Consider the following 27,676-nt stretch of genomic DNA (forward strand, 5'->3'; position numbering starts at 1 on the left):
CTCAGACACCAAGGAATATATATTAGCCTGAAGGTCCCATTTGCCTTGGTACCGTATTTCTAGTACTTTAACCCTTGTTGAGCATTCTCATATCCCTGAGTCTTCTGAAAAACAAAGTTCTTATTTTTACATGAAAAATTTTGAAGTAATAAAAATCCTCAATATAAAGAATTGTCTCATTCTTGAAAGTAATGAGGAACTCAGTCTCTAAACTGATGTCTGAGTGCTCCCATGATCTAGACCTTTTTCCTTATTCATTGCTAGATCTGTTAGTTATGCATGGAGTGTGCATATGAAAAAATAGCTCTCGTTGGGATTTCAAAGTGTATGTGCTCTGTCAGGTTGAAAAAATCCTAATTTGCCTTTGCAGATTATTTCCTTGATATTGATAAATTCTTCAGTACTGAAGACGAGAATCCGTAAGAACATGCCTGGTATGTTGACTCATAGAAGGGTTTGGATTGGAATGGACCTTAAAGATCATTTAGTTCCAACCCCTTCCCACCCCCACGCACCCCCACCCCCACCCCCCGCCATGGACAGAGACACTTCCTACTACATTGGGTTGCTCAAAGCCCCATCCAACCTGTCCTTGAACACTTGCAGGGATGGAGTACCCACAGCTTCTCTGGACAACCTGTTTCAGTGCCTCACCACCCTAATGATAAAGAATTGTTTCCTAATATCTTATCTGAACGTACCCTCTTTAGTTTAAGGACATCACCCCTTGTCCTGTCACCACACTCCCTGATAAAGAGCCCCTATACAGCTTTCTTGCAGGCCCCCTTCAGGTACTGCAAGGACACTACAAGGTCTCCCCAGAGCCTTCTCCAAGCTGAACAACCCCAACTCCTTTAGCCAATCTTCATAGGAGAGGTGCTCCAGCCCTCATCTTTGTGGCCCTCCCCTGGACTTGCTTCAACACGTCCTTCTTGTGCTTTTGAACATAGTGTTCTACGTGGGGTCTCATGAGAGCAGAGTAGAGGGGGAGAATTACCTCCCTCAACCTGCTGGCCATGCTTCTTTTGATGCAGTATTTTGATACGGTTGGTTTCCTGGGCTGCAAGCGCACCTTGCTGGCTCATGTTAAGCTTCTCATCAATCAACACCCCCATGTTCTTCTCCACAGCACTGCTCTCAATCCATTCTTCACCCAGCCTGTATTTGTGCTTGGGATTGCCCCAACTCAGGTGCAGGATCTTGCACTTGGCCTTGTTGAAACTCATAAGGTTCTCACAGGCCCACCTCTCAAGCCTGTCCAGATCCCTCTTAATGGCATCCCTTCTCTCCAGCAGGTCAATACCACCACACAGTTTGGTGTAATTGGCAAACTTGATGAGGGTGCACTCGAATCAAAATTATTATAAAAAGGGAAAAAAATAATGAAGTGTATAGGAGGGGAAATTGCACAGTGAAATTGTCTTTAGTTTTGTGAAATTTGCATGGTAACCATCCAAAGTTCAGCACTGTAAGACTATAATAACAGCATTTGAGATGCTGCTACTGAGCCTTTTTCCTAAGGATATACTTTCTACCAGAATTCATCAGGGATTTGGGCAGGATATCATGGATCCAAAAGGACAGCCTACCCTCAGACTTGATTTGAGATCGTTGAGGTGTTTTCCTAATGCAATGTTCTTATATTTCAAGATAAGAAACCATTTCTTTGACCAGATGTCAAACTAGACTCTCCAGAATTTAAAGTTCAGTCAGTGCCTTGCTTTTGTTCTAGATGTAGATGTAAGTTTCTCTATTCAAGGGCAAGTTTCTTAACTATTAAATTAGAGAGGTATTCTTTCTCCTCCTCTTTCTTAAAAATGTCTTATGAAACTTGAACAGGAGGGCTTGAGAGCCCCAGCCCTTATTGATTAGGATATTCTCCTGAGAGGAGAGTACAGACGTATCTATTTAGACAGAGAAAATAACTAAGGTCAGTATTTGCAACATTGCGGATGAGTGCTTTTACTTTCTGAAAAGAAAGCCATATCGCCATGATATTTTGAAAGAAAGCAGGACTCTCCACCTCTTGCCAAAAGTAGTCAAGTTTCAAATTCCAAATGGTCTGTAAGTCTTTACTGAACCTTACACCCTCGGACACATCACGAAATGAGACACTTCTGTCTTCATGAAAGGATAATCTCCATTTAAAATAAATCCTTCTCTTCAGAGATTCTACACAGCTGGCTATATGTTGTGATATACTTTTATTTCTGCAGTTGTTTCTTAGGCAAGTACAGCCACAGGCTGTAAAAGGAATATTGAAAAATTAAAACAATCAAACAAAACAAAACGAAATCAAAATCACACACACACACACACACACACACAAAGGCGAAAACAAGCAACTAAACAATTAAAAAGCCCTTCTCTTTGTAGGAGAGAATGCAGAGGAGAAGAAGTCATACTAATATTGCTTTGTAATGCACAGGGAGTTAGAAACCTACTTTAGGAATGCTGATTTCATAACTGCAGTCAGTTAGGATTGGCAATGTTTTACTTGTTAAGCAAATTTAACCTTACTTCATACATGAAACCATAAATTTCACTTAGTTTTGTGCTTCTATACACCTGCAGTATTTTAAATGGCTTAATTGGTTTTGAGTTACTTAGACGTTTCAATAGGTAATTAAAGTCTTTCAAAAACTTTGGATCCCTGTTTCTAGAAAACTGTTGTAAATCTTCAGTATGTGGGGCAAATGCAAGAAAACATAAATAAAGGAAACCAGGATGCTTTAATGAATACCTAAAAATAAGATTCTAAATCTATACCAGGGGCAGTAAAATATTTTGATTTTCAAAGTGCTGAAACCCAAGAATTCCTTTGTCTGTCCATGGAAGTGTCAGGTCAGATCTTACATTTTGTTCTGGGCAAAAATAAAGTTCTGCAAATAACTGCAGTATCTGTCTGTTGTAAACAGTACTATACTGCCTGTTGAGAAGCATATGTTCAACACAGTGCAGAGTTCTATTAATGCAACTGCAATGTCAGAGATTTGGCTGCTTCCCAGAATCAAATGACAGCATTGTCTGGACTCTGTATATTTAATATATTCTCTCCACACTCTGTGGAATTTGTGATTTGAAGTGATTTGAGAGAAGGAGCTACTACAAATCTCAATGCCCAGCCTTCCAACAATAAAGGAAAAAACAAGTTATTATGCATATCTGGAACAATAAGATTCATTCATTTAAATGGACTGCCATAGCAAGGTACAAAATATTGAAATTTTAGTTAACTTACAAATTCAGATTCTTGGTGTCCACCATCAACTGGAATGTTCTTTCTACTACTGTTGCCTGCAGCTATGTATATTTTTGTGTTTTGCAGGTATCAACTTTTCTTGTTTATTTTGCTTAATTGTATCTTGCTGGGGTTGGCATTCATGGTATTTCCTATTGTAAATGTTTTAGAAAAAAAACATAAATGTTACAAAGACATACAGAAGGCAGAATTTCTTTTTCTTTTTCTTCTTGAGGATTTATTTAATACTCTGTTCCATTATACACTGCAGCTTCAGAGTCTGAGTATTTTTTTTTTTTTTCCCAGACAAGCAGCTGATGCTTTTCAAAAAGACAAAATAAATATCTTCAGTTTCTTAATGAGGGACTTTGGCTTATCTCTTAGTTTACAGATATTCACTGATGGGCAACTGTAGACTAAAGGAAAGTATAATCCTTGTGTATGCCATTTCTGTCAATCATTTGGAATTGATATATTGTAAGAATTTTAATTTTGCTGTTTTATTTACCCTGATGCATTAAAAATCTAGCACAAATAGGATCTAGAGGCATTCTTGACACCAGGTTTTGTACCTAGAAACAAATGATTCCCCACCACTATCTCTAAAATAATGGTTTAATGAAAAGCATTGACAGTTCTTTAAAGTCAAACAACAAGATCATTATAATAATTAAATGAAGCTTGAGGCAACACCTTTAGTTGGCAAGAAACACTAACAGTTATAAAAATATTATCTAAAGACCTCTTCTGAGGAAATCAGCATATCTATTCCATCTGATATGAGAGAGAGAGAGTTTCCCTGAGGCAAATAGGATCTTTTTTTCACCTAAAGACAAATTGCTTGATATGAACGGTGGAAGCTTGTTAGAGCCATTCTCTCACTTGCCTTTATCCCAAACATTTTTGCAGATATGAAAATAATAATGAAACATACCCACCCAAAGGTCAGGACTGTCCTGCAGACCAACATAGCTGTAGCAGTGCATTGTCCTAAGAAAAGACAGGAGCCATGGAACAATGATGTGAAAGAATCAGCTCGCTGCCTGTGGCTTAAACAACATTTATCTCCTGTGACAGTATATGGATGTCAACTAATGCAGTTACTCATGTATCTTATATGATAAAAGCCTGCATTATAAACCTACAAGCTTGTGGTTTGATCCTTATACGATATGATGGAGATTATTCAGCTGCTATTTTTATTTTCTTAGTAAATTGAATGCTATTTATATCAGACAGTATTTACATCAGAATTGGCTCCCAACTTCAGGAACAATCAAGTGTTTCAGAAGTGTCACAGCCCCCTCATGTTCTGCTTTCCAGGCTGGTCTAAGTGACTCAGAGAGATTTTGTCATATCGGAGTTTCCTTCACCATTCCTTCCAGTGGTAATGGAAGCAGCAGTATTCTGTGTCCCTGGGGAGGGTTATATGCAGGACTATTTGACTTTTTGCACAGTATTCTCTAACAGCCACTTTCCCTTCTGTGGCGAAAAAGCCACAGATGGAAAGCATTTATGGGTTTATGTAAGAGCATGATGCACTACTTAGATCGCTTTAACTCAGGCTGCAACAGAGGCATGTGAATTTCAGAAATAATGGATTTCATATTCCTTACACAAGCTGAATCTACCTATCTGGGTGCACTTTAAGTGCATTATGCACTTTCTGTTGACATGATTCCTCAGGATATTTTTTAATTGGAACCCGTGAAGTACTAAGTACAAAAGACAGGATGCAAATGGAGACTGCGGAAGCAAAAATCAAATAGCATTTTATAATTTTGTGGTTAAATGTAAATATAAAGAATATAAAGTTCTTTCAACTTTTTTTGTTGCTGTTGATGTTGTTTTTTGCATTTTTTAAATATAGTATAAAGATTGAAGTAAGCAATCCATAATGCCATACCAAAATAGTGGTTTGAAGAATTTCTAGTTTAATTATTTCTATTTCAAACTTTTTTAAAAAAAGTTATCAGTGCTCATTCTTGTTTCTGTTCATTTTATTTCTAAGGAAAGCTTTGGGGAAAAAAAAAAAAGTATAATGGGAAAAGTTAAGTAGAAAAGATGTGTTGAACAATATGCATACAATAAAATATGATAGGAACCTATTGGGTCCTCACCCAATCTGCAGTCAGCATATAGCTGGACATCATAGATGCAGAGACACAAGATACAAACAAAACAGAAAGCACTGAGTGATTAGAAGAAAATGTTTCTGCATGTAAGGCCAGAAAAGTAAACATGGGTGGACACACAATCTCTGACAAAATATTGTCAAAAAAAAAGAAAAAGATAAATCTGAGGAAAAAAATATTAATACACTATTATTTGACTTTAGGGAGATTTATCTCTTGGTCGAATATGTAAAATAATAATTTTATGACCCAAACAGTAAATATATATAGATTCTTATGGGATAAATAATTAATAATAAAAAAAGAAAAAAAGAAAAAAAAAAAGATGAAATTGTGATTGTATAATTCTGCTACTATACACACCGATCATTGGCAAAGGGCAGCGAGGAAATGGTAATGATTTGTTTGTACAGAAAGCTTCTTTGTTTGGATCTGGATGTCATTGAAGTAGAATATCTGACAGTTTCCCTTTGCTTGTCAGAGCATAATAGTACCTTACAGAAATAAAGCCTTGCCTGTAAAGAAACTTGGAATCACAGTATAGGAAGCTTGCATGTAAAATAAATATGAAGAAAAACCAGCAAAGGTGGGAGACTCTCCACAGTATTTTAATACTGTGTTTGAATTTCATGCTCCATTACCAGGATCTTTCTGAAGCCAAAATAATTCATCCTTAGTGGAAAATGCTCAGGAGATCTGAGCTCTGTCTTTTTTTTTTTTTTTTTTTTTTTTTTGACGTACTCAGATATTAAGAACCGATTTCATATTCTTGGAAAGGTCTTTTGACAAACACAAATGAGAACAAAGAGGAACAACACACATGACAGCAGAGCACCAAATGCAATGACACCAACTACAATCAAAACAATTTGTCCACTCTCCACTATTGTTCATATTTTATTATTTTTGCTGAAATTGTCTGCTAGTTGAACAATTATTGGATAGGGCATGAATATTGTAAGAACATTAGTTTCACATAAAATATTACCTTCCCTGAAATGTTGATGCTCACTGTTTTCAGCAGAATCTGAATAACACTGAATTTTGTTACCTAATAAAACAGGTATTGAGAAGTCTGCATTTGGGAGCAGTAGATGATGCAGAGTTCTCAGATTGTGACCATCCCAGCTTGTATATTCATGCAGAGTACTACAGGGTCTGTGAAGACAGACCAACTCAGAGGGAAACATTCAGAGGGCTTTGTCTGCGTGGTCTTATGCCTGAGCTAACAAATGCTGCGTTACAAATTCCATTTTTTTTGTTCTTCAATGCAGATAGCACAGAGGGGCTCAGATATCCCTGCTGTTATTATATAGACATAGCCACATAGCCAAAAAACATCAAAGGAGAAAAGACAGGTCTGAAGTCATGAGTAACTACGAGAAAAACATTGAGTAGATTTATATCCAGAAATGAATGGGAAGTTACTAAAGTAACAATATAAAGTTCCATGTAATGATTAGTTGGGGGAAAAAAAAAAAAAAAAAAAGCCTATATAATTGTTTTCACTTTTCAAGTAGGATTCAAAAACATTGTGATGATTATAGGTATCGGAACTTCGTGAAAATTAACAAGTTAGCTTTTTACCTAAGAAGGAAGGTAAAATCAAAACTGGGGAGACCACTAGGTGTAAGAGTGGTATCTTAGACATATGTTTAAACAGATTGGTAATTTTGGATGATGTACACTCCTTTGCCTTCCTTGCCATTCAATATAGATTCCTGACAGTGGACTTCCCCAGATGAACAAAGGTCTCAATAAAGGTCTCAGCTTGAAATTCATTGATTCAGTGAAGAAAAAATTATAATTGATTTTCATTATAAGTTTGCAGGATAGCAACGGAAAAAAAAAAAAAGACAAACCACCAACCAGAAAACAATACACTATTCTAAAATACACATAAGCATACTATATATTTTTTCCAAGTGATATATATATATGTCATGTGTACTATTATATAATGTGTATATATACACAGTACTGCATGTGTGTTCGTGTATATGCATACACGTTTCAGTATAAAAAAGAACTCTGGCTCTTACTGTTTTGATAGCAACAAACTTATTTTTTTAATATAAAATAGACTAAATAACAATTTTCCCCCTTCAAAGACCTTAAAATTAGTATATGAGTGCAGCACAGCCAAGATGACACAGAATGGCACATGGGCATTTACTGCCAGCAGGCTTTGTGGGACACACGAGTTTTTGGAAGCTGACTGGAGGCAGCAACTGGGAGGCTCCCTCGGAAGTCAGAGACAGACAGAGAGGGAAAAAGGACCCAAAGGCAGAGCAGGCTTGTGAAAAAAAACTCTTAAAGACAGACAGCCTTAAAATACAGGCAAAAAAGCTGCATGTTATTGATGAGGCTTCAAACTGCAGTGTGTAGAGGGGCACAGCCAAACGGGCATGAAAGAAAAGCGCCTGTGCTAACAAAATTTGGGATGTTCACTATTGAGGCAGGACTAGAACTTCAAACGCCAGAAGACAGATTTAAAAAGAAAAAGATGCAGAAAGGCACATTTTGTTCAATTTGCAGAACAGCAGCAGCAGAACTTAGAGGCAGCCTGGGTATGAAGGGAGTGCAGGGCAGCTTTAAAGCTTTAACCTAGAAACAGGAAGATGAGGTGTTTTAAGAAGGTGATTTGGAAAGATGAAACAGCAACTCACAGAAGTAAGCAGCAAGCTACCTGTGAGGAGGGTGCATAGATGAACCAGTGGTGAATAAGCTGAGAGAGTAAGTGGGGATCATATCCTCGTCAGCATGGAGATGAATTCTGAATCTATACAAAAATAATTATCTTTGGATGTAAAGCAAATAGAAAAGGAACCAGCAGCAGGAGCAGGAGTCCACTTGCTTGGTTCTCCAGGAGTGAGCCAGTTACTCCAAAGGAGAACCGCCTGCTGAAGGGGAGATACCCAACTGCTCTGCATTCCCAGGAAGGGTTCCCCACCTGCTTGGGTCATCCACCGTGTCGTTGTTTCTCCAGGCCACGCGAAAGCCTAGCATTTTATTTCTTGCAAGTGGTGGTGTTTTAGACACAGCGCTGGTCAGTAATAAATAAAACATCCACCTACAGAAAGTGATGGGTTCAGGAGGAAGGCTGAGACCCTTGCACCTCAGCCTGGCCAGGGGCAGCAGGACAGAAGGCAGCCTCCCTCTTCACAGCTGCCCTCGCACTTGTCTCCCAAAAACTGCCCCAAGTGCTCCGTCCTGCAGCTCTCAGAGCCAGGTGCCCCCCTCCATCAGACCCTGGAGCCTAAAAACCTTTTAGCTCCCCTTGCATTCGAGTCTCTTTTCCATAGGAGCCTTCTGAACGGCCAGGAAACCCAGACTCCTTTGGAGACCTTATTAGCATGTGTTTGAGAAGACTGTTGGTTAATTGCCCAATTCAAACTTCAGAGAGTTGTAAGTAATGGAAACCTAGAATGTTTAATTGGGAAACTCAAAGTATGATTATTTGTATAATATCAGTTAAGTGAGAGGAGTTAAAATTTTAATTATTTCAATTAATTTATTGCTGGGAGATTTACTTGGAGAATTTAAACCTTATCTGTTTCATCAATTAAGAATCAGATTCAAAGACTGGTTACTGAGAGCATCTGAATGAATCAGTGGAATTATGTAATGTATTAGCTTTTTTTTTTTTTTTAAACCATTATTTGATTTGAGAGAGAGTGGCGCATACCCAGAAACCTAAGTAGCTGCCTACAGATTTTTGCTCAGGATGTAGATGACCTATTTTTCAATTGCCTCAGCCCACATAATTGATTACATCTTCCCTGGTCAGGAGAGCTATTAAAGTACTTGTGATCATTTTGATACCACCGCTAAATACCCAAACCTCAAATAAAATACGCCACACACAGAGTTTCTGTGATGGATGCTCCCATTTTCAAAATGAATAGTGACAGTCACTTTTCCCAAGTCTGTCTGGATGATTAAACATATTAACATACAAAAATATATTTAAAAACCTCAGTCTTTCAAAGTATCCAAAATTTAATTCATTCATCTGCTTTGGTTTGAATACATGCAGAACCATCACCAATGAGTTTCTTAAATGTACGTAAATACGTACTATGCAAACTGAATCTTGTTAGTCTAATTTACTCCTAAATTAGCTATTTTATATGCAATAAATGTAGTTTTCGCTACACTCCCCACAATAATGAATTCTTCTATCCAAATTAAGAGGTAAACATCATGTTATGTGCATTTAAACCTCCCAAAAACATAACTGTTGATGAAACAGTTTACTGATATAATCATTGTTGATTAGAATTTGTTAAGCATTACCTCTTGGATATATCTGCAGAGGCTCTATTAACTGTCCATTTACTTGCTGTTCCATTACAGTGGAGTAATACTGCAAAGAGATTAAAGAAAGAGATTACTCAGTAACGTATGAATAGTAGTAAGTGCACTTACGGATTGTTTAATTCACTGTACTTCTTCTCCACCACCCTCTTTTTTTTTTTTTTTTTTTAATGCCATCATACGTATCAGCCTTTAGAACGCTTTCTTACCACTTGCAATGCTCACACAATCAAGCAGCACGGGAAGAACATAACCAAGGGCAGCGATAACCAGCATGGTACTGACGCAAGCACAGGGATCTGTTCCCGGCCCAACTATGCAAGTTTCAGGCTCACCTGAAACCTGGGAGTGATTCGGAAGACCGAGCAAATGAAACATTTACAGCAAACACAGCAGTTGTCACACCTGGAGAAGTTGGGAAAACTAGGCAAATGCGGGAACAAAGAAACACTGTAAATATAGTCCAAAAAAAAAAAAAAGCGCAATTAAGAAAACTCCAAGGGAGAAAAGAACCTGGATGCTATCCAAGAATTTGCAATGCTGAAGCATAAGCAGGGCGGTTGGGGCCACATAAGCAGAGAAGTCGTGCATTCCCTTACTGTACACATTTAATGCATAGTAGGGTACAGAGAACAGTGGTGCTAGAAAGCCGGAGCAGATATCAGTAGATCCAGGACTACAGCACTTGGGCTCTAGAGGGACTGCTAGGAGCAATCTGCAGGGAAAGTGCTTAGATAAAGAAAGGCTAAGAATGGACAAAATGCGTTACCAAAACATCTGAGAACATTAAGGCTCAGGAAGGCAGAAAAAATCTAATGTGGCATGAAGATGAACACTGATATTTAGTGATGAGATAAACATTTGGATTAAATAAGAAGGAATCCTTATTAGCCTTTTGTATCAAGCCTCCTCCTTGAGGAGCAGCGAGCGCTCACCAGAGAGGACTTTTAACAGAACGACCAGAACAGTGCCAGGGCAGGAGATGGACCCTGCTATGAGTTTACTGTCTATAACCCACACATCTCTCACCACGATGTGTTAGGTGTTGAAAACACATCACAAAGCACATTTCTTCTGCAATCACCAAGCATCTTTGAAGCAAACACGCTGGCTGTGGGCCAGATCTTCATGGCATAAATCAGTGTAGCTCCACTGACTTTCATGCTAATTCTCACCAGCTGAGTGTGGTCTAAGACTTCAGAATGTCACTGTTACCAGCCTTTTTGTGATACTGTTACTCAAAGTGGCAAGACTGGATGTCAACAGGAAAAAAAATTCCAAGCCTCTGTGGAATCGAGCACGTGTATTTCACTCACACCAATGATTTCCCATAATGTGAGTTTGTTTTTTTTTTTTACTTACACAACTTAAAAAATGCAAAAGTTTAACAACTGCTTAATGTTACAAAACATTTTTCATCCTTTTATAATGGGATTAAACATGTGAACTATAGTAAGTAGATTTTAGATGGACACCAAAGTCAGTTTACGTGCAAAACCTCATTTACAATTCCCATTACAATGCAAAGACCCTAACCTGTGACAATAGACCGCTGGCTTGGCACAAATACATTTTTCAGTATTTGTTTTTTGCTTATTTGTTTTATTCACGTCAAGAAATAGGAAGAAATTTTCTTTTGTAAAAAAATAATTATGAAGAAAATTGCTGGGGGCGTAAGGATCCATCTAGCTCCACCTCCTGTGTGTACATTTAGTGCAATGCCTGCTGCTAAAAGCACTTCCCGTACTAAAATCTCACCACAAGATTTTTGAGGGAGGTATCTCCTTCATATTAGTGTGTAAACAAACAGATCCACATCTTAAATAACTCCTTGAGACGTGCTCTCAATATGTTTATAAAGAGCAAAGATATTAATTACGAAAGCCCACGGTTTTGAAGGGATCAAGAGGCTTTTCAGGAGTCAGGACTACCCCACAGCCTTATTTTGTATTGGGGGGTGTCACAAATAACAAGCCAACCCCTCCCTCATGCCCCCACACCTCCTCACAAAAAAGTGTCACCAGCACCTAGCAGTTACGGAGCTGTGAAAGGATCTCCTGCTCCACTGGGGACAAAACTGCTGAAGAAAAAAAAAAAAAAAAAACACAAACTTTTCTTTGCTGCCACTTTACTAGTGGCATTCTATGACGTCAAGACATATACATACAGTATAAACAGATATTACATACTCTCCAGAAAAATAAACTAAAATAAACATACACGAGGCTATGTTTCTTACCAAAAAAAAAAAAAGGAGAGAGAAAAGTGTGGCCCTCTCCATTACTCAAACAATGATGACAAGTAAATGAAATATCAATCATGTAAGCTGTCAACCTTTTGGGACAGCAATAACTGTTAACAAGTAGTCTGGAAAAATTGTCTGAAAATGACTTGTCCTCCACATATGAGCATTTGAGGTTTCCATGGAAAATTAAGATGCCAGTGGCTATTTGGAACATTGTTCAGGTATTCCTTTTAATGGAAAATTTGCCAGTTATTGATCCAGAGCATGTACCCCTTGCTTTCAGAAAGCTGCAAGCAACTTTCCAATCAGTGGCTGTCAAAAAAATTACTGCCTTTTTATACTGATCCAAGTCAACAGCTGAAGTGCGACTCCACTGCTACTCAATGCCCATCTGTAATTAACTGCACTGCACAACAGAAAAATAACTTTATTTACCATTCCAAAACATTTGCAGAGGCATAATAGAAGATATTTACTCTGAAGTAATTCCAGAACTGCCTGAAATCACTCTTACTGTCAACTTCTGAAACCAAAGAACCCAAAGACAAAAGGTTGTGCACGGTTCAGAGCAGCTTTGCCACTTACAATGTCGTGCCTGCGTGGAACAGATCTGTGATCCCAAAGCATTATTTTGTCATTCTTCACCTGAAAAAAAATCCTTCATTTTTGTTGTGAGGAATACGAGCAGGACTGGAGGCAGACTGTGCCAGGCCAAGATTCCCAGGAACATTTCAACAGCTGCTCAGTCCCCAGACACTCGCCACAGGCCCACAGCACATCGTAACCTTGAGAGGTGGGCTGCAGCACCTCAAGCCCACAACATTTACAGCCTTAAAGACTACAAACGAGTAAGGACTACAAGTGTCTCAGCCGTGAGACACTACAAATGCCTCTCTGCAGAACGAGCAGGTTCAGAAGCACCTGCGCAGCTGAGGTGTTTGGTGCTGAGCCACCTGGCTGTGTCCTCCCAGCCTAAAACACCTTCCTGAGCATGTTGTATTCCCTGTCTAGGAGGCTCAGATTTGTTTTCCTATAAACATATCCCAAAGCGACTGCTATGTGAAGTCAGAAGGTTGAGCCATCAACGTGGCAGTGAAGTAACCGACTAGTTTAAAACTGACGGGAAAATTTTCAGAGAAGAAAAGCTGCTGAAGTGGAAAGAAGTCATTTACAGACATCCCATAATTTTTAAGGGAAAGCAGAGAGTTGAGCAATCATAACCCTAATGTACTGAAACTTTAACAGTAAGCTTGGAAGCATAGCAAAAAGATGACCTTACAGAGGCATGATTAATCTTAAGATGGTGCCAGGAAAATTCAAGTTTTCCAGTTTAACAGCAGAAGTGACAGACACTTCGTAAGGAACGGCGATAAATACAAAGAATTCCAGTGGGGAAGCATCACTGGTGATCTAGTTGTAGGAAACAACAACAACAACAACAAAGCAAGCACAAAATCCCCTTGGCTGGAGCAAGATTTTTCCACACAGTGGTCTCACCTCCTCTGGAAATAAAATCACACAGGAGAAAGACTTCTTTAACAAATCCCCTGAGAGCATTTTACAGAGCTCAATCAGGATCCCCTAGAGCCTTCTTTCATCCCAGGATGAAGTCGTAGGCAATGGACAAAGTCACCCTGAACCAGCGCCTACCGACAGACTTGCAATCCACGAGTAATACCCGAGCCTCAGCAAGGCAAGGGTGCTGGGGTGCAGACGTAGTATGATCTCTGCAGACACAAAAGGATGAGAATCTCACTATGGAAGCATTCCTGCTCTACAACAGAGGACTGGTGAGGAGGACTAACCCAAACCAAGTCATTACATCCCATCAAGAGCACCTGTGGCTGGTACTAAACAGGGCTTGGTTCTGCTAAGTTCTAAGTTAAGGCAATTAACGTGATCAGAAGTGCCCTTTGTAAGGAACCAGTATTCCATGTGACTCAGAAAATATCCACTTGTTATTTTCTTGCTATTTTATTTGAAAGAAAAAGTTAAGTGATTTTTTCACTTACATCTGCAATATGAAACATACATTTAAGCTATATGCAGATTTTGTTTCAATAAAGAACTGCACATTTTATTTCTGTAGACTGCTTTTATATTTATAGGTACCTAGACAGAGATTTTACATAGATATATGTGTATTAAGACACAGACAGATACACGCATATCTCATACTAAAACAGAAAATACGTCTTTAAATCCTCTATGAATATTGAGCCTGCAGCTACAATGAAACTCTTCTGTTAGGAGGGGTGGAACAGTCTCCAGATGAAAGTAGATTTTGAAAAATTTTTAGAGCCCAGGGTTCATTTTTAATGAGCCGTTACTTTAAGTACTGCATAAAAAATACAAGAAATTGATAGTCCATTTAGCCTGCACTATACCTAATGCAAAAGTCATTAAGATGCATTATTCTTAATGTTTATGATATGATCAGTAAGTGTACAAGTCTTTTTTTAAAAAGTCAAGCATGACCATATATCTGGTGTGATACAGTTTTTAAACACCTACACTTAATACAGGAACATCACACTGAGCGCTGCAGCTTACATTAATACTTTGACACAGGCAAAAATACATGAACAGAAAGCAATAAAGATGGAAAACACCAGCAAGTTATACTATACCTACATAAGATAACATGGCTTTCATTTCTTCGTCACTTCTGACAGTAATCCGATCACCATCCTCATCTTCATCTGCCAAAGAAATGGATTACAGGCAATAAAAACAAAATAAGGATACTTACAATTTGAATACATAAGTTTTTTTAACCTGGACATTTACAAGTAAATTAAAAGAATATGAATGTATAGACCAACAACACAGGTAACCAGGTACTCTGAAATAATAATGTATAATGACTCCAAGTATTAATTAACAAAGACAGCAGTTACATCTAGAAAGGAGGCATGAGTGAAGTGCTCAAAACTTTGCACAAGGAAAGGTGCTGCGGAGACGGGACCAGAGCGCAGAGCAAGGTTCAGAAGAGCTCCAGCAAAGCGTTCAGAGTTACCAACACCAACATCTAGAGGAGGAACAGACCTCCCGAAGACATGCAGCGGGATTCAGCAGGTGCAGATGTACCGGGGGCTAAATCCCCCCATCAGCACCAGCTGGTGCAACCCCGCACTCCAGCGTTCCTGCGCCCAGGTAGGAGCAGTGTCCGGCCCCGTCCTCTTCTCCCCCAGTCCTCAAAAAAAGCTCGTACACGCTCACCGTCCGGAGAGCTGCACAAGTTATCAGACCGACCGCATGCAACCCTCGCCTCCAACTCCACCACAAAATGGTAATATTTTTTTATTGCTCCAGCCTTGGAGGAGAAGGGAGGGGTTAATGACCTGTCTCCAATTTTTGTTTGCTGCCATCTAAATATCTTCCTCGGATACTTATGAGAATCACTCTGCCCAAGCCAACGTGTACCAGGAAACCAAGGAGCAGCATTCACACCAGATTTCAAACACATGTAAAGTACCAAAAGGTGAGGATATGGAGTGAACTCATTTATACGGCTTCGGGACTGGAGCAGATTTGCTCCTGACCACCTCAGGATGTGAGCAGGGGCTGGTGAAGTCTCTCTGCCCTCGTCCCTGCAGGCAGGCTCCGACGCACGCGCTCTCTGCATCCGCAGACCTCGTGCAGTACATCAGCACCCGAAAAGTGCCAGTATTCCCCTGGATGCAAACTGACTCTTGCCCAAGGATCTGGGAACAGATCTGTATCAACAAATTAAGACTACCTGAGACAAGGAGTTTGGGCATTCTGGCACTGAAGGCCCAGCAGTTAATTCTGAGGATATAAGAAGAGCAACGCAGAAGAGAAGAAACATCAAGAGAAGAATACAAGGGGAAAAAAGGAACAAAAAATCCCGTTAGAACTGCACTCAAAAATGTCCCCGAAAAGAGCTGTGGGCCACTGGAAGCATGAAGGCTGGAAGAGGAACCAGCCAGCACGGCCACGTCCTACCAGAGCCTTACCTCCTGGAAGTTCAACTGATCAACTGCCAGACTGCTGAAACTACTTGCTGGGGTTACCGGCCCGCAGCGAGTCATGAATGATGGAAAGATTAAGAAGAGTTAGCGAGTTGAAAATGAATGCTTCCTCGCCTGGAAACATTTCCGGCAGAAAAGGAGTTGCAGAGCTGCTCTCTGGTGAAAACCCACGTCACAGCCGCGCTGTGGTAGCAGAACGAGGCGGAAGGAGCTGCGCTAGGAGGAGCGCGCACAACGAAAGCCATGCATCAGTGCGAAGGGATCAGAGTGAAAAGCAGAAGAGGAAAAACGTATGACAGAGAGAGACAAATAGGCAGAGGTAAAAGCCATTAGGCAGGCTTGATTTGAGGGAACGGACTGAGCTGGGACCACAAAAAAAAAAAAAAAAGAAAGAAAAAAGAACCAGAAAACTTCCAGAGCCAAAAGATTAGAAATTACCCCCAGAGTTCTCAGAAGTCTAAAATTCCTGACAGTGGTGCAAAGAGAATAAACTGAATTTTAAAACGTGTTGACGAAAAGAAACTGTAACCTGGCATTAAAAAGCCAAATCTAAAATAGCCAGGCAATGTTTATAAAGAGCAAAACCAGAAAAAAATATCTCTCTCTTTTCTGTGCAGAGATCCTTTGCCGTCCTACCACGACATTTAAGCGGGCACAGCCCAAAAACTAGCCAGATATAATGCATGAGTTCAGAAAGATTTCCAGGCTTCTCTACTTGCCTAGAGCACAGCAATACGATTTTCCAGGACATTAGGGAAGCAAAAGTAGAACCAAAAAATCCTACGTACTGGCTGGATTTTGCTAATGTCATTTAAAATGGAGGAAGAAATCCTAGCAAGATACCAAATAGAGTGCAGCAGATGGTAAACAAATATTATGAAGCAATCTTCACAAAATCTGCAGTGTGTCACAAATATACAAAATGGCAGAGTTTGGATAAAAGGATCATAACAGGCCATATGTTGTTAGAGATTTTATTTGTAGCAACGTGCGATACAATGGTGAAATCCACATAAAGGTCCAATAGCAGGAGAAGTGCAGCCCCAGGTAGAAGGCGCAATGGATGATGCACTGTAGATAACAATAACCGAACAAACAGGAGAGGAGACTACACTAGATGGCAATTATCCACATCTGACGAAGCAATGAAGCAGGTGAGAAGGAAGCTTAAGCTGGAAAAATCCAGGCATTTGATATGGATAAAGGAACCAGAAAAATCAGGCATCAATATACATAACATATTTTAGATGCCAGTTAAATGGCAGGGGAAATGGTTTTGTGCAGATGTAAATGACAGACTAGAGACATGAACTGAAAGCACAGAAGCAGATGTTAGAAGACACAATGAAATAAGTATTTCCAGGGAAGTTCTACACATGGTACCATTAATATGGGCTACTGCCCTGATTGCAGGGACTGCTACTGGTGCATGAAGTTCAAACAAAGCTAATGGGTGACGTGGGAGGTATGTTTAACAACAGCAACAACAAAAAATTAACAAATCATAAAAAAAAAAAAGGCAAGGTCTGGAGCCTGGTTTTGCCCAGGTCTCTGTAGAAAGTCTTGTTTTAAAGAGCGGGGCAGGAGAAATGTCCAGGCTAGAGAGAAATAACATCTACAGCGCCCATTCTTAGGGTTCTGGCATTTTAGGAGAGCAAATCACAAATGTGAAAAGAAAAATAGAAAGCGCTAGGTAGTACTTGAAGGCTCACAAACCAATATTTCCTTTGATTACTTGCACTCAGAATTGCCTGTAAGGCTCTAAAGAAGGGAAATGCTAATAAGAGTGCAAGGCCCTTTGCTGTCCTGTCCGCCCTCTAACCTTCAGCATCACTACCTGGCTCATGCAGCACTCCTAATCCCCTCCAGCTCCTCGTTATTTCATCTCCATCAAAGGAAAACATGGAGATACACAGAAAAAAAATATTGAAGGGGAACAGCAGGAGTCCTCTCCACTCGGAAGAAACCCCTTAGCACAGTATCTTATCCCCTAATACACGGTTTGACTCCCCTTTGCACCTTCTTGCTCTTCACACAGGACAATCCCCCAGGGAATCCCTTCAAAGATAAAAACAACCGGGGTTCGGGGAACAGAGCTGGAATAGTCAGCAGGTACGTCAGCAGAGGTCTAAATCCACACCAACACGGCCACTGAGAGCTTTCCTAACCCAGCACAAGCACGATACAACCGCTTTCACATGGTGTAAGTGCTAGGAGGGACAGCCCCAACCTACAGCTTGCTCAGATCCCATACACAAGCTGCACCTCCCAGCTTCTCAGCCAGACCCCGGTACCCAAGCCTAACCAGGTGGCACTGTCCTGCAGCTCCGCTACCTCCTCCAGGAGCTGAGGCTGAGCATCTGTCCACACCTCCTCCTCCCGCACAGGAGGAAGGCAACAGGGTGACAATGTATTTAGATGGTGCCCAACAGAAGGAGAAAAAGAAAACTAACAACCCAGCAGCCTTCCCGAAAACCACCAGATGACTGTTCTGGCAAAGGGAAGCATTAACTTCTTCCACGGAGCGCTGCAAACCCGGGAGGCTTTGGGACACCTTGGCCATGCTGCCATATTTTGTACAAAATCCATATGTTGTGCGCCACAGCTTTGTAAAAGCCAACACCCTTTTGATTTCTTCCAACAGAGAATTAAAATTTTAAACTCAGACCTACAGGTACTTTATACTTTTCATTTAATTCAAGCAATATAGTTGCAGTGACGAGTAAGAGCACAGTAAGGTCATGCTGGTAATTAAAGCTATATTGTAAAAATATGCTCACTCAAGTTGTGATTAAATAATAAAATATTACTTAGTCGAGTATCATCATTAAACTTGCATTAATGCATAAATATTTAACCGTAACATAATGAAAGTAAACATTATTTATGTAAAAAATGACAACCTTATACCATCACAAAAGAGACGGTTTATACAAGTCATACTCACACTCAAACGCTGTTGTCGTTGCATCCGGCAAAACTTGACCGATGACATCCTGAAATGTAAAGAAGAATTAGCTATACATCAACGGCAAGATGCCCAAGATGATGTAGAGTAATTCATCTTAATTGTTCCCCGGCTGCAAGCAGAAGACAAAGTCCTGCTCCTCACCGCTGCCCCCAAAATCACCAACTTTTCAGCATACAACACAAATCAATACAAATCACCACGCTCTTCTCCTTCCTTTGCACGTTACCTCCAGGAATACCTTCTTCTTTTTAAATAGCTCAATCATAATTGCAAACAAGTCAGTGCTGTCTGTTGCCGCGGTTTAAAGGATCGATTTTGTCCGTGGGTTATGGAACAGCGTCCATCTAACTCATGGAGGCAAGTCATAAAAGCAGAGGTTTACGAATGGCTTTTGTGAGAAAGCAGGTTTTTTGCCTCGGTCCCTCTGCTCACATTGCCTCGATTCCTGGATTTCGGTCCTCCCCTGCACTGCGAGGCAGCCTCGCTGCACGCCTCCAGCCCATCCTGCCCGCGGCTCGCCAACAGCGGGGTAACAACCACAGCTCTGTGCGGGTTCGGGGCCGCCCACATGAACTGAAACAGTCGCTGCAGACCGAAGGGATTTTTGCCGCTTTCACTCCACAACTGCCCAGGAAAGCAGCAGGACCCAGCAGCCGTGCCGAGCTGCCTGCTGCTGCCTCGCAGCGCCGTGCTCCCGGGAGCGCTGCCCACCGCGGACCAGGAGGTCTGCAGGGCCCCTTGTCACTTTTAACCAGAATTTAAACTTCTTCGGTGCTTGGCGGAGGGATTCGAATACGTTGGCAGTTCTGGAGGAATTAAGGTTAAAAGACCCAAAGCGGTTAACGTGGTAACCCACCGGGCAGCCCAGCCTTGACGTTACCCCGGGGAAGATGCGAACTGCACGCTGAACGCTACACACCTGCACACAAAAATGCAGCTTTGGGTCAAATACAGCCTTTCCTGTACAACTAAACCGAGGTGAGCAGAGTTTGGAGTGTGTTTTTTTTTGTTTTTTTTTTAAAGCCTTTACACACAGCACTCACTGAAAATCCACTGAAATGTTGTGCTCAGATTTAAGGCATCCCGGCCTCCCGGCGTATGTGCTGTTGTCAGCCTCCGCGAGGCTGCAATATGTCATGTCGGGGCACGGCAGAAATGCACAGCATGGTTTCTCCTTCCTGCTGCCTGATTTCTCATGTCAGACAGTCTCTCCGCTGACAGCGTCACAAAGTGATTAGAAATTAATGAACAAAATTTATTGTAGTACGTACACTGTGAGCATCTTGGGGTGCTAAGCACTCCCCCGTATCAAAGCTTTAGGAATCATTGTCCTGTCACTTCTGCTTTCTCTATTTTTCATCTGAAAACAGGAAATTAAACACTCTGTGCAATGTTAAAGAGACACAATTAATATAATGAGAAGGCAGAGAAAGCGACGAAGATTTCCACAGGGCTAACTGAAGCAAATAATATTCCTAAAAACTTTCCCATTTTCCCATTTTAGATGTTAAAATAAATGAACAGTAATTTACACTATTAATTGTATACAAAAAGACAAAAGATGTGCAATACAGCTTACCCAATGATATACATTGTAAACCTACGCAACCATAAAAAGATCCAAAGCACTGCCATATTAATCAAAATTCTTCCGTTTAAATAGTTTTGCACGGTTCGACAACTCCGTAGATACTCTGTCAAAAGCCAGACACGCTGTACCCTCTGTCCCTAACAAGGAATTAAAGTCTTGCCTAACCAGAAGACTGTGCTGTTAACTAATTATTTCTAAATCTATTTAGTTAAACGTTGAAAATTCCTCAGCAAACACACTTCAATTGCATTAGGTTTAAGCTACTTGTAGAACGTTCATGTGTGGGGACACAGACGCTTCCATTACATGGATTTAAAAGTTGGTAACAGAAAATAAACCAGATTTTGGGATGTTTACAAATTGTAGTTGGGAGGAGTGTAAATATGCCACAGAGAGAGACGCTTCTGGAGGCCCCAAATGTCTGCTAGGAGAGCTCCAAGGCTCCCAAAGCTGCACGAGCACTGTAGCAGTGATGGTAAATTCCTCTATAATTTTTTTTCCCCGTTCAAAATAATTTTTTTCAATGCGTTGGGACTTCTTCAAAAAACTGTAGCAACCAAGTACACCAATTTAAAAGCTGTTCACCGTAATTCTGCCTTACGCTAAACGGTTAAAAAGACAACCCCACCGACAAGCACAAAAACTTCGCTCTGGCCGACTTTCGGTACCTCTGTCAAACCACGGCACTGAAGAAAGGGCAGCCTCGCAGGAGGTGGGAGGGAGGGAAATGACACCTCCACCCTGTTCCTACCGCAGGATTTTCATCAGCTGCAGAAGACTTCCAGGCTCAGCCCTCCAGCAGACCTCGCAGTGACCCGAGCTTAAAGGATTACTCGAAATTTCAACAGATTGTGTGCGATTTTCTGCCACCGCAACAGAGATCACGAGGAATAAAATATGGTGACTTGTAAACAATTTCTCAAGTGGGCTCACGTGTGATAGCTTCTGACAGACTGAAAAGCCTCCAACAACGAAGAGAAATATCAGGGAAAGGCAGCCAAAAAGGAATTCCGTCAAATCCGCTCTCTAGAATAGCTGTGGAGCACTTATCTTGGGTGAGAGAGCAGAAAATGTGAAAGCACTGCTTTTAATAACAGTGTAAATATTGAAGCCGGGGGCCCCGTTCTCTTATCAGTTGAAATTGGTCTTGTCTCAGTATGACATCATGAAGTTATCCTGAATTAACACCGAGTGCTTAAATGCTCCAGTGACAGCTCGGGCAAATGAGTCCAGACAGCCTGATGAAAAAAACAAGCTCATTGTAATTCATTTAGCGGCGCCTTTAAAATAAATCTGTTTACTGGTAACTTACAGGTCTGCAGAGCTGATATGGGCAGGACATATTTGAAGTGACATTATGAAGAACAGCTCTTAGCACCCACTTCGGGAAAGTAATCAGGCAAATGCCCAACCCAAATACACCAGCAGCGCCGCTCCCAGGGCTGCGCAGCCCCGCTACCTGCCGCACGGCTTAGCGACCTGTAAAGGCTCCTCCAAGGGACAGAATTAGAGCAGCTGAAAACTTAAAAATAAAATAAAATTTAAAAAAAAGTGTCATTTAGAGCGTAAGGCACTGCACTGGGCATCAGACTCTCAGGTTCCAGCCCTACAGCTACCAAGAGGTTATCCCAGGTTATCCCAGGGCTATGGGCAGCGTACTCTGTGCTAATACCACAGCTTCTTTGCTGAAAAAAATATAAATCTGAAGAGTAATGCTGCAAGGCTACATTAATTTGTACTCGCAAGGCTGTTCTTGCTTCTAAGATGCTAATTTAACAAAAATCACGTTTTAAAAAAAAAAAAAAAAAAAAGAAGTGTCTTCTCAAAGGGTTTTCTCAGTACAAAGCAGAACATGGACTTGCCTTAAAAAAAGGAAAAACAACCTTCCTATACGGCTTCCCCGAGCCCCCAGCTGCAGATCTGGGGGAAAACACCTGGTTTTCAGACGTGGCTATCAGGTGCACTCACCTCCTGCGGAGCCATTTGGACTGCAGGGGCATGGAGCATGTGGCTGGGTGGGATCGTGCCCGCTGCACCCTGCACAGCACCGTATGCAGAGCGAGCGGGCTCAGTGCTCCGCGGGCAAACCACGAGCTGGGAGAAAAGGGGCTCCTGGAGCTCCTGTGCCTGCTGCTGACAGACAGCCATGCGGTAAGGGAAACGGTGGGGTCCGACCGGATTATTACTGTCAGTAATTTACCTTACTAGGGAATGTCTCGATTCTCTGTGCTGTCTTTAATTGGTACTCGAACACATAAGCCCTCTGTAATTACCTACAAGGTGAGTAGAAATCACAGTGAAGGCAGAAGGACAACAACAGACTCCAGGTCTGTCCCAGTCCTGCCCTCTGCAGCCACAGGTGGTGCCAGATCTACCACGCTTCAGTGCGCCAAGCCTTATTTCATTTAATTTCTGAAGGTACCATATAAATTAAGTACATGCATCCTGCGAGGGCAGCTCCTCAAACCAATCACCTAAACAAACAAGGGCCTTGAGACAATTCAGACCTTATTGAACTTCTTCCTCCCTCTCTTAACATCTCAGCGCTCACAAGCGTGTTTTTGACACGCAGGTGGCAGTCACCAAACGGCACGACCGCGTGGCTGTGCTCCCAGCTGCACGCTACCATGGCGAGATGTGTCATCACGGTGTGACCTGCTGTACACAGCCCAGCACTGCCAGAGAGGGCACAGGTACTGTGGATAGCTTTGAAAACTGAAAATCATCATCACCGACACAGACCTGATGCAGAAATCCGTTCACTCTCCCTCGACAAACAGCTGGGACATTTCAACCCAGAACAACTCACTCTGTTCCACCAGTGAGTGGGGATATGAAAGAGGACTGCTAGCTGGCTACAAATAAAAACTGAGATAAGCATCAAAATCCACGTGGAAGGGGAAGAATCAGAAGCCTCCGGTTTCTCCACATGACTTCAACAGCGATGCAGAGCAAGACCGGCATTGCATTAGCCAAGCTTGCCTGCGGTTCTTGGCTTTTGAGCGTGGAGGATTTGTATAACTAAACCCGAGCTTGCCGATCACAGGAACTGCCCACCTAGCAGCAGGGAGAATGCTCTGTGTGATCCCCGTTAGATTGCAGTCCCTCCGCTTTGACTTGTCGTACATATTCCACGTCAGATCCCCTACATAACCGTCTCTCCAAAAGTATTTGCAGTAGAGTCCTCACTAACCAGAGATGTGCCAAGCTGAAGATTGGCCTGACACATTCTCCCTGATTCACTTCTTTCACATTTTGCACGGCCACGGCTCTCGGGAAGCATCACTTCCACATGACTGGAGACTACTGCAGGCACTGATGACCTCAGGTACCTACTGAAGTCCTTGTGGTTCATTGATCATGACTCTTAGAAGCACTTCAGATGCCAAGGGCTCTGCCAGGCTCTCTAAGTATGCTGGAGGTAGGTACTCAAATTCCTTGCAGCAGGGCAAGGTTGTGGGTACCTCACTAGACCCAAGTTCAGTCCTTCATCCCAATCCAACTAATAAATTAGGGGATGTAAAGCCTATCGGAGCTCCTTGAGCAACTGTGCTACTGTACTTCTGCTTCTCTGAGATCTGGCTCCAAAACACATGCTCTTAGTGTTGTGCCACAACTGAACGCACAGTTTCATTTTAACTTCAGGTCGCAAAGTCATGCGCTGGCCACAGCCGCTGCCTGACGGCGCAGCCATAAGCACTACGACAGCACCCGCAGAGCCTCACACGTACGATGGGACCTGACCACCGCGCTACAGCTGTGCTGCCTCAACACCTCTCCAGCTTCGGACTTGGATCCCCAGACCTCACTGCTACCCCAAACCAAGTAAACCATACGCTGATTCCTTTTGCGTAGGCAGATCATGCTTAAATAGCTCTTTTTTTTCAGTCCCACTTGCTAAACAGACTACACAGCTCACATTTAAGGTGCACATAACTCCTGCTGATTTTGTGCTGAAGCAACAAGGCTGAGCACTGAAAAGCAAAACGCTTTTCCGAAGCCATGCCTGCAACACCTGCAACAGGTGCAAAGGGATTACCTGGGCGGGGATGGAGGCACTTCTGCAACTCTGCGGGGCACAAGGGAGCCCTCAGAAGGCTCTGGGGCAGCTCAGGGCCAAGAGATGCAACAAACCCGCAGCACCGCCGCCACGTCCAGCTTCAGCCCACATGCGGGGCGCGCAGCTCCCGCACCCGAGCCGAGGCGACGCTGACTTCCACATGACAGCTTTCCCAGTCGCTCCCAAGCAACACCTCACGACCACCCCACGGTGCCCAAGCCACGCTGGCAGGGGGATGCTGCGTGTAGGGCAAGACCAAACCCTTGGAGGGCTCCCTTGGGACACGACTGGGGCCTTTCCCTGCGCACTGCTTGCAGCACGGGCCCTTGGCTGCGAGCCCCTCTTCGGGGCATCGCCACCTCCCCTAAAACCCACCGCCGTGCGACCCTTCCCGGAGCCCAGGGGTTTTTTCCCCGTTAGAGCCCCCCAGCACAGAACCCCACCGAGCCGCTGTGCTCCGGGGGCCGCCGCCGCGTCCTCCCCTTGGCCGCGCTCACCAGCACGTCCCTGAAGAGCAGCTGAGGCGCCGAGTGGACGGTCCAGTCCACGGCTCCGCCGTCGGGGATCTTGATGCGGATGACCAGCACCTGGCTCTCCATGGCGCTGGAGGGGCCGCAGAGCAGCCAGAGCATCCCCGCCCCGCCGGGCTCACATGCTGCGGCGGGCCGGCGGCGGGGGGATGCCCGCTGGCCGGGGCCGGGGCTGGGGCTGGGGCCGGGCCGCCTCCGCCCCTCCCCGCCCGCAGGAAGGACTCGCAACCGCCCCGCTGCCCCGGAACCAAAACGGAGACGCCGGGAGGAGAGAAGGTGGGCGGAATAATAATAATAAAAAAAAAAAAAATAGGGGAGGAGGAGGAGGAAGGAGCGGAGGCGGCGCCATGTTGCGGGAGGAGGAGGGCGCGGAGGCGGCGCCATGTTGCGGGAGGAGGCTGGCGGCCCCGCTCCGGGGGGCCTGGGGCCGTGTTGGCCTTCGGGTTCAACGGGAAAAGTGCTGCTGAGACAGCACGTCAAACAGATCGGGGCTCCTGCCTTAATTAAGAAGTGTGGGAAATGTCCAGCGCTGCTGGCCTGCAGAATGTGAAGTAACGGAGGCTCCTCAAGTGGCAGACGTTCCACAGGAACTCACTAGGCTTTTGCTTTCGGATTATTTAAACTGAGATTCCACCCCTCACTACATAAAATTCCAAACATGGGTGCCTCAAACCATTCCTTGCAGCCCTGTTCCCACTTTGGGGCCAGGTCCCTGCCCCAAAACGCAACAGACCCCAAGGCCGAGGAGTAAATGGGGCTCTGCAAAGTCTCGATCTGGCTGCTGCGCTCATCACTCCTATTGCTCTTTCTCTAAATTAAGAATGAGAGTTCTGCTAAATATCTCATACTGATGTCCAGGTAAAAGTCATTCATCCAAGGTTTTCTTCATGGCTCTTCAGAAGACTCCATTTCAAAACAGTCCGCTCCAAACCATAGCCTCAGGGAGGCAAGTCCTCGATAAATGCTTAAGCCCAGCTTTCTCAGAAGCGCCAAGAATGGGTAAAAAATGGTAAAAAAAAAAAAAAAAAGAAAAAAAAAAAAAAAAAGCTTCTTTTTTCACAGAACTTGGTGAGAAGGCTCTCTGCTTGGCACAGCGCAGCAGCACAACACTTTACTGCTCAGTTCAGAGCATTAATCTCAATTGTAGGCTATGGGTCTGTGCATTTTATCACAATCTCTCACATTATCATATGACAAACTGGACTGTTTGACTTACATTATCAATTTTGAAGGGGAAAAATGGAATGTGCGTTTGATTTAATTCTGAACCATCTTCAAGCTTCCTCACATTAGAATTCTACACTGTTTGAGCTTGAGGGGAAAGAAAAAAAAATCACAATCTTTCAATGGCCATTAGCAGAGATAAATTCTATCTCTGTTCAATAACTTTATAATTTAGTTCCTACACTATAAATTAATAGAGCCCCAGCTCCTAAATATCTAAGGAATTGGTGCTGCCCACATGGACTTCCTTCTGTTCAAATGAGCCTTTTACCTGTGGTCCCTGTATACCTTTCAATCAGGTTCATTTCAATCAGATTCATTTTCTATTAAATTTTAAAGAATAGGATACAAAATCATAGAATTTCTATAGAACTGCAATTTTTCTAAAATGTCTTTTTCATTTACAAGACTATGGGGAAAACCAACCCAATTTGCCAAATTTGCATAAATATTATGTAGCTTTTCCAGGGCTAATCATAACCTTAATCCCCCATTCTGATTTGTGTTGATGCAGATGTAATCAAACTTCAAGTTTCTTATATCGTATGAAGTAAAGTGCATCAAGTATGTGTCTGGATACAGGTTTGTTTTTGCTACATATTTCTTTAAAACCCATCTTTCATAGGAAATTTCCATTCTACCTGCACCGTTTGTAACTAAGTTAATCACCCTCCAGAATTTCTGGTATAATTACAGAAATCTATTTTTATATTTTTCCTCAATGTTGGGGGAAAAATGGGTAGCAAAACACAGGTATTTTTAATGTATTTTTAATGTCTCATAAAATATTCTTAAAGTTAGTAATCGTCCGAAGAATCTCCTCTTTAAAAGTTTCTGACACAAGAAGATCAAGAATTCCAAAGGAATAATAATGAAGCAGTCCAGTTTTCTCCACTAAATCCAGCTGACATGCTGTCAGCAAGAAATATGCGTGAATTTCCTATTTATAACTATGTATTGGAAGTTATTTTCTAACTACAACGACATAACATTCAAATTCTGCAAGGGAACAATATACCAGTTCTTTAATTACAGGAGGATCACAAAGCCCTTGACTTCTATAAATTCTATTTTTATTTGTGCGGGGGAAACATCCTTCTTCAGTGCCGCAGACTTCCAGGCTGGCTGTATGCTACAAGTGCAGGAACAATTGTCTCAGAGCAGTCTGCTGCTGCTCTCTGCTGCTTTCCATTGCCGTTGGAAAGGATAGAGGAGATCTGGAGATGGCCACGTAAAGGAAATAAATTTTTGTTTTCAAGGAAAGGCAAAATGCTGACACAGAAGAGTACTAAAATTACCATCTTTGCCGTGCTGCAGAATCTCAGAGGAGTATCGGTAAGCGGTATGGAAATAATGCTGTACCC

General features: G+C 42.4%; 1 protein-coding gene across 2 annotated transcripts; it reads right to left on the reverse strand.

Moving 5' to 3' along the window:
• Positions 1-8,085: 8,085 nt before the first annotated feature.
• On the reverse strand, positions 8,086-25,262 carry LOC121063291 (dual specificity mitogen-activated protein kinase kinase 5-like). 2 transcript variants are annotated; one of them, XM_040543680.1, is made up of 5 exons: positions 21,811-21,989; positions 18,884-18,932; positions 14,576-14,643; positions 9,676-9,745; positions 8,086-8,449 (listed from the first exon to the last, which is right to left on the reverse strand). In XM_040543680.1, exons 1-5 carry the CDS (start codon positions 21,838-21,840, stop codon positions 8,427-8,429), a joined length of 240 nt encoding a protein of 79 aa, XP_040399614.1. In that variant the 5' UTR covers positions 21,841-21,989; the 3' UTR covers positions 8,086-8,426. The 2 variants fall into 2 exon arrangements, with proteins under 2 accessions (XP_040399614.1, XP_040399613.1); XM_040543679.1 differs by lacking the exon at positions 21,811-21,989 and adding an exon at positions 25,056-25,262 and having other exon boundaries at positions 8,097-8,449.
• Positions 25,263-27,676: the final 2,414 nt, after the last annotated feature.

This window comes from Cygnus olor, unplaced genomic scaffold (assembly GCF_009769625.2).
Source record: "Cygnus olor isolate bCygOlo1 unplaced genomic scaffold, bCygOlo1.pri.v2 scaffold_162_ctg1, whole genome shotgun sequence".
Classification (NCBI taxonomy): domain Eukaryota; kingdom Metazoa; phylum Chordata; class Aves; order Anseriformes; family Anatidae; genus Cygnus; species Cygnus olor.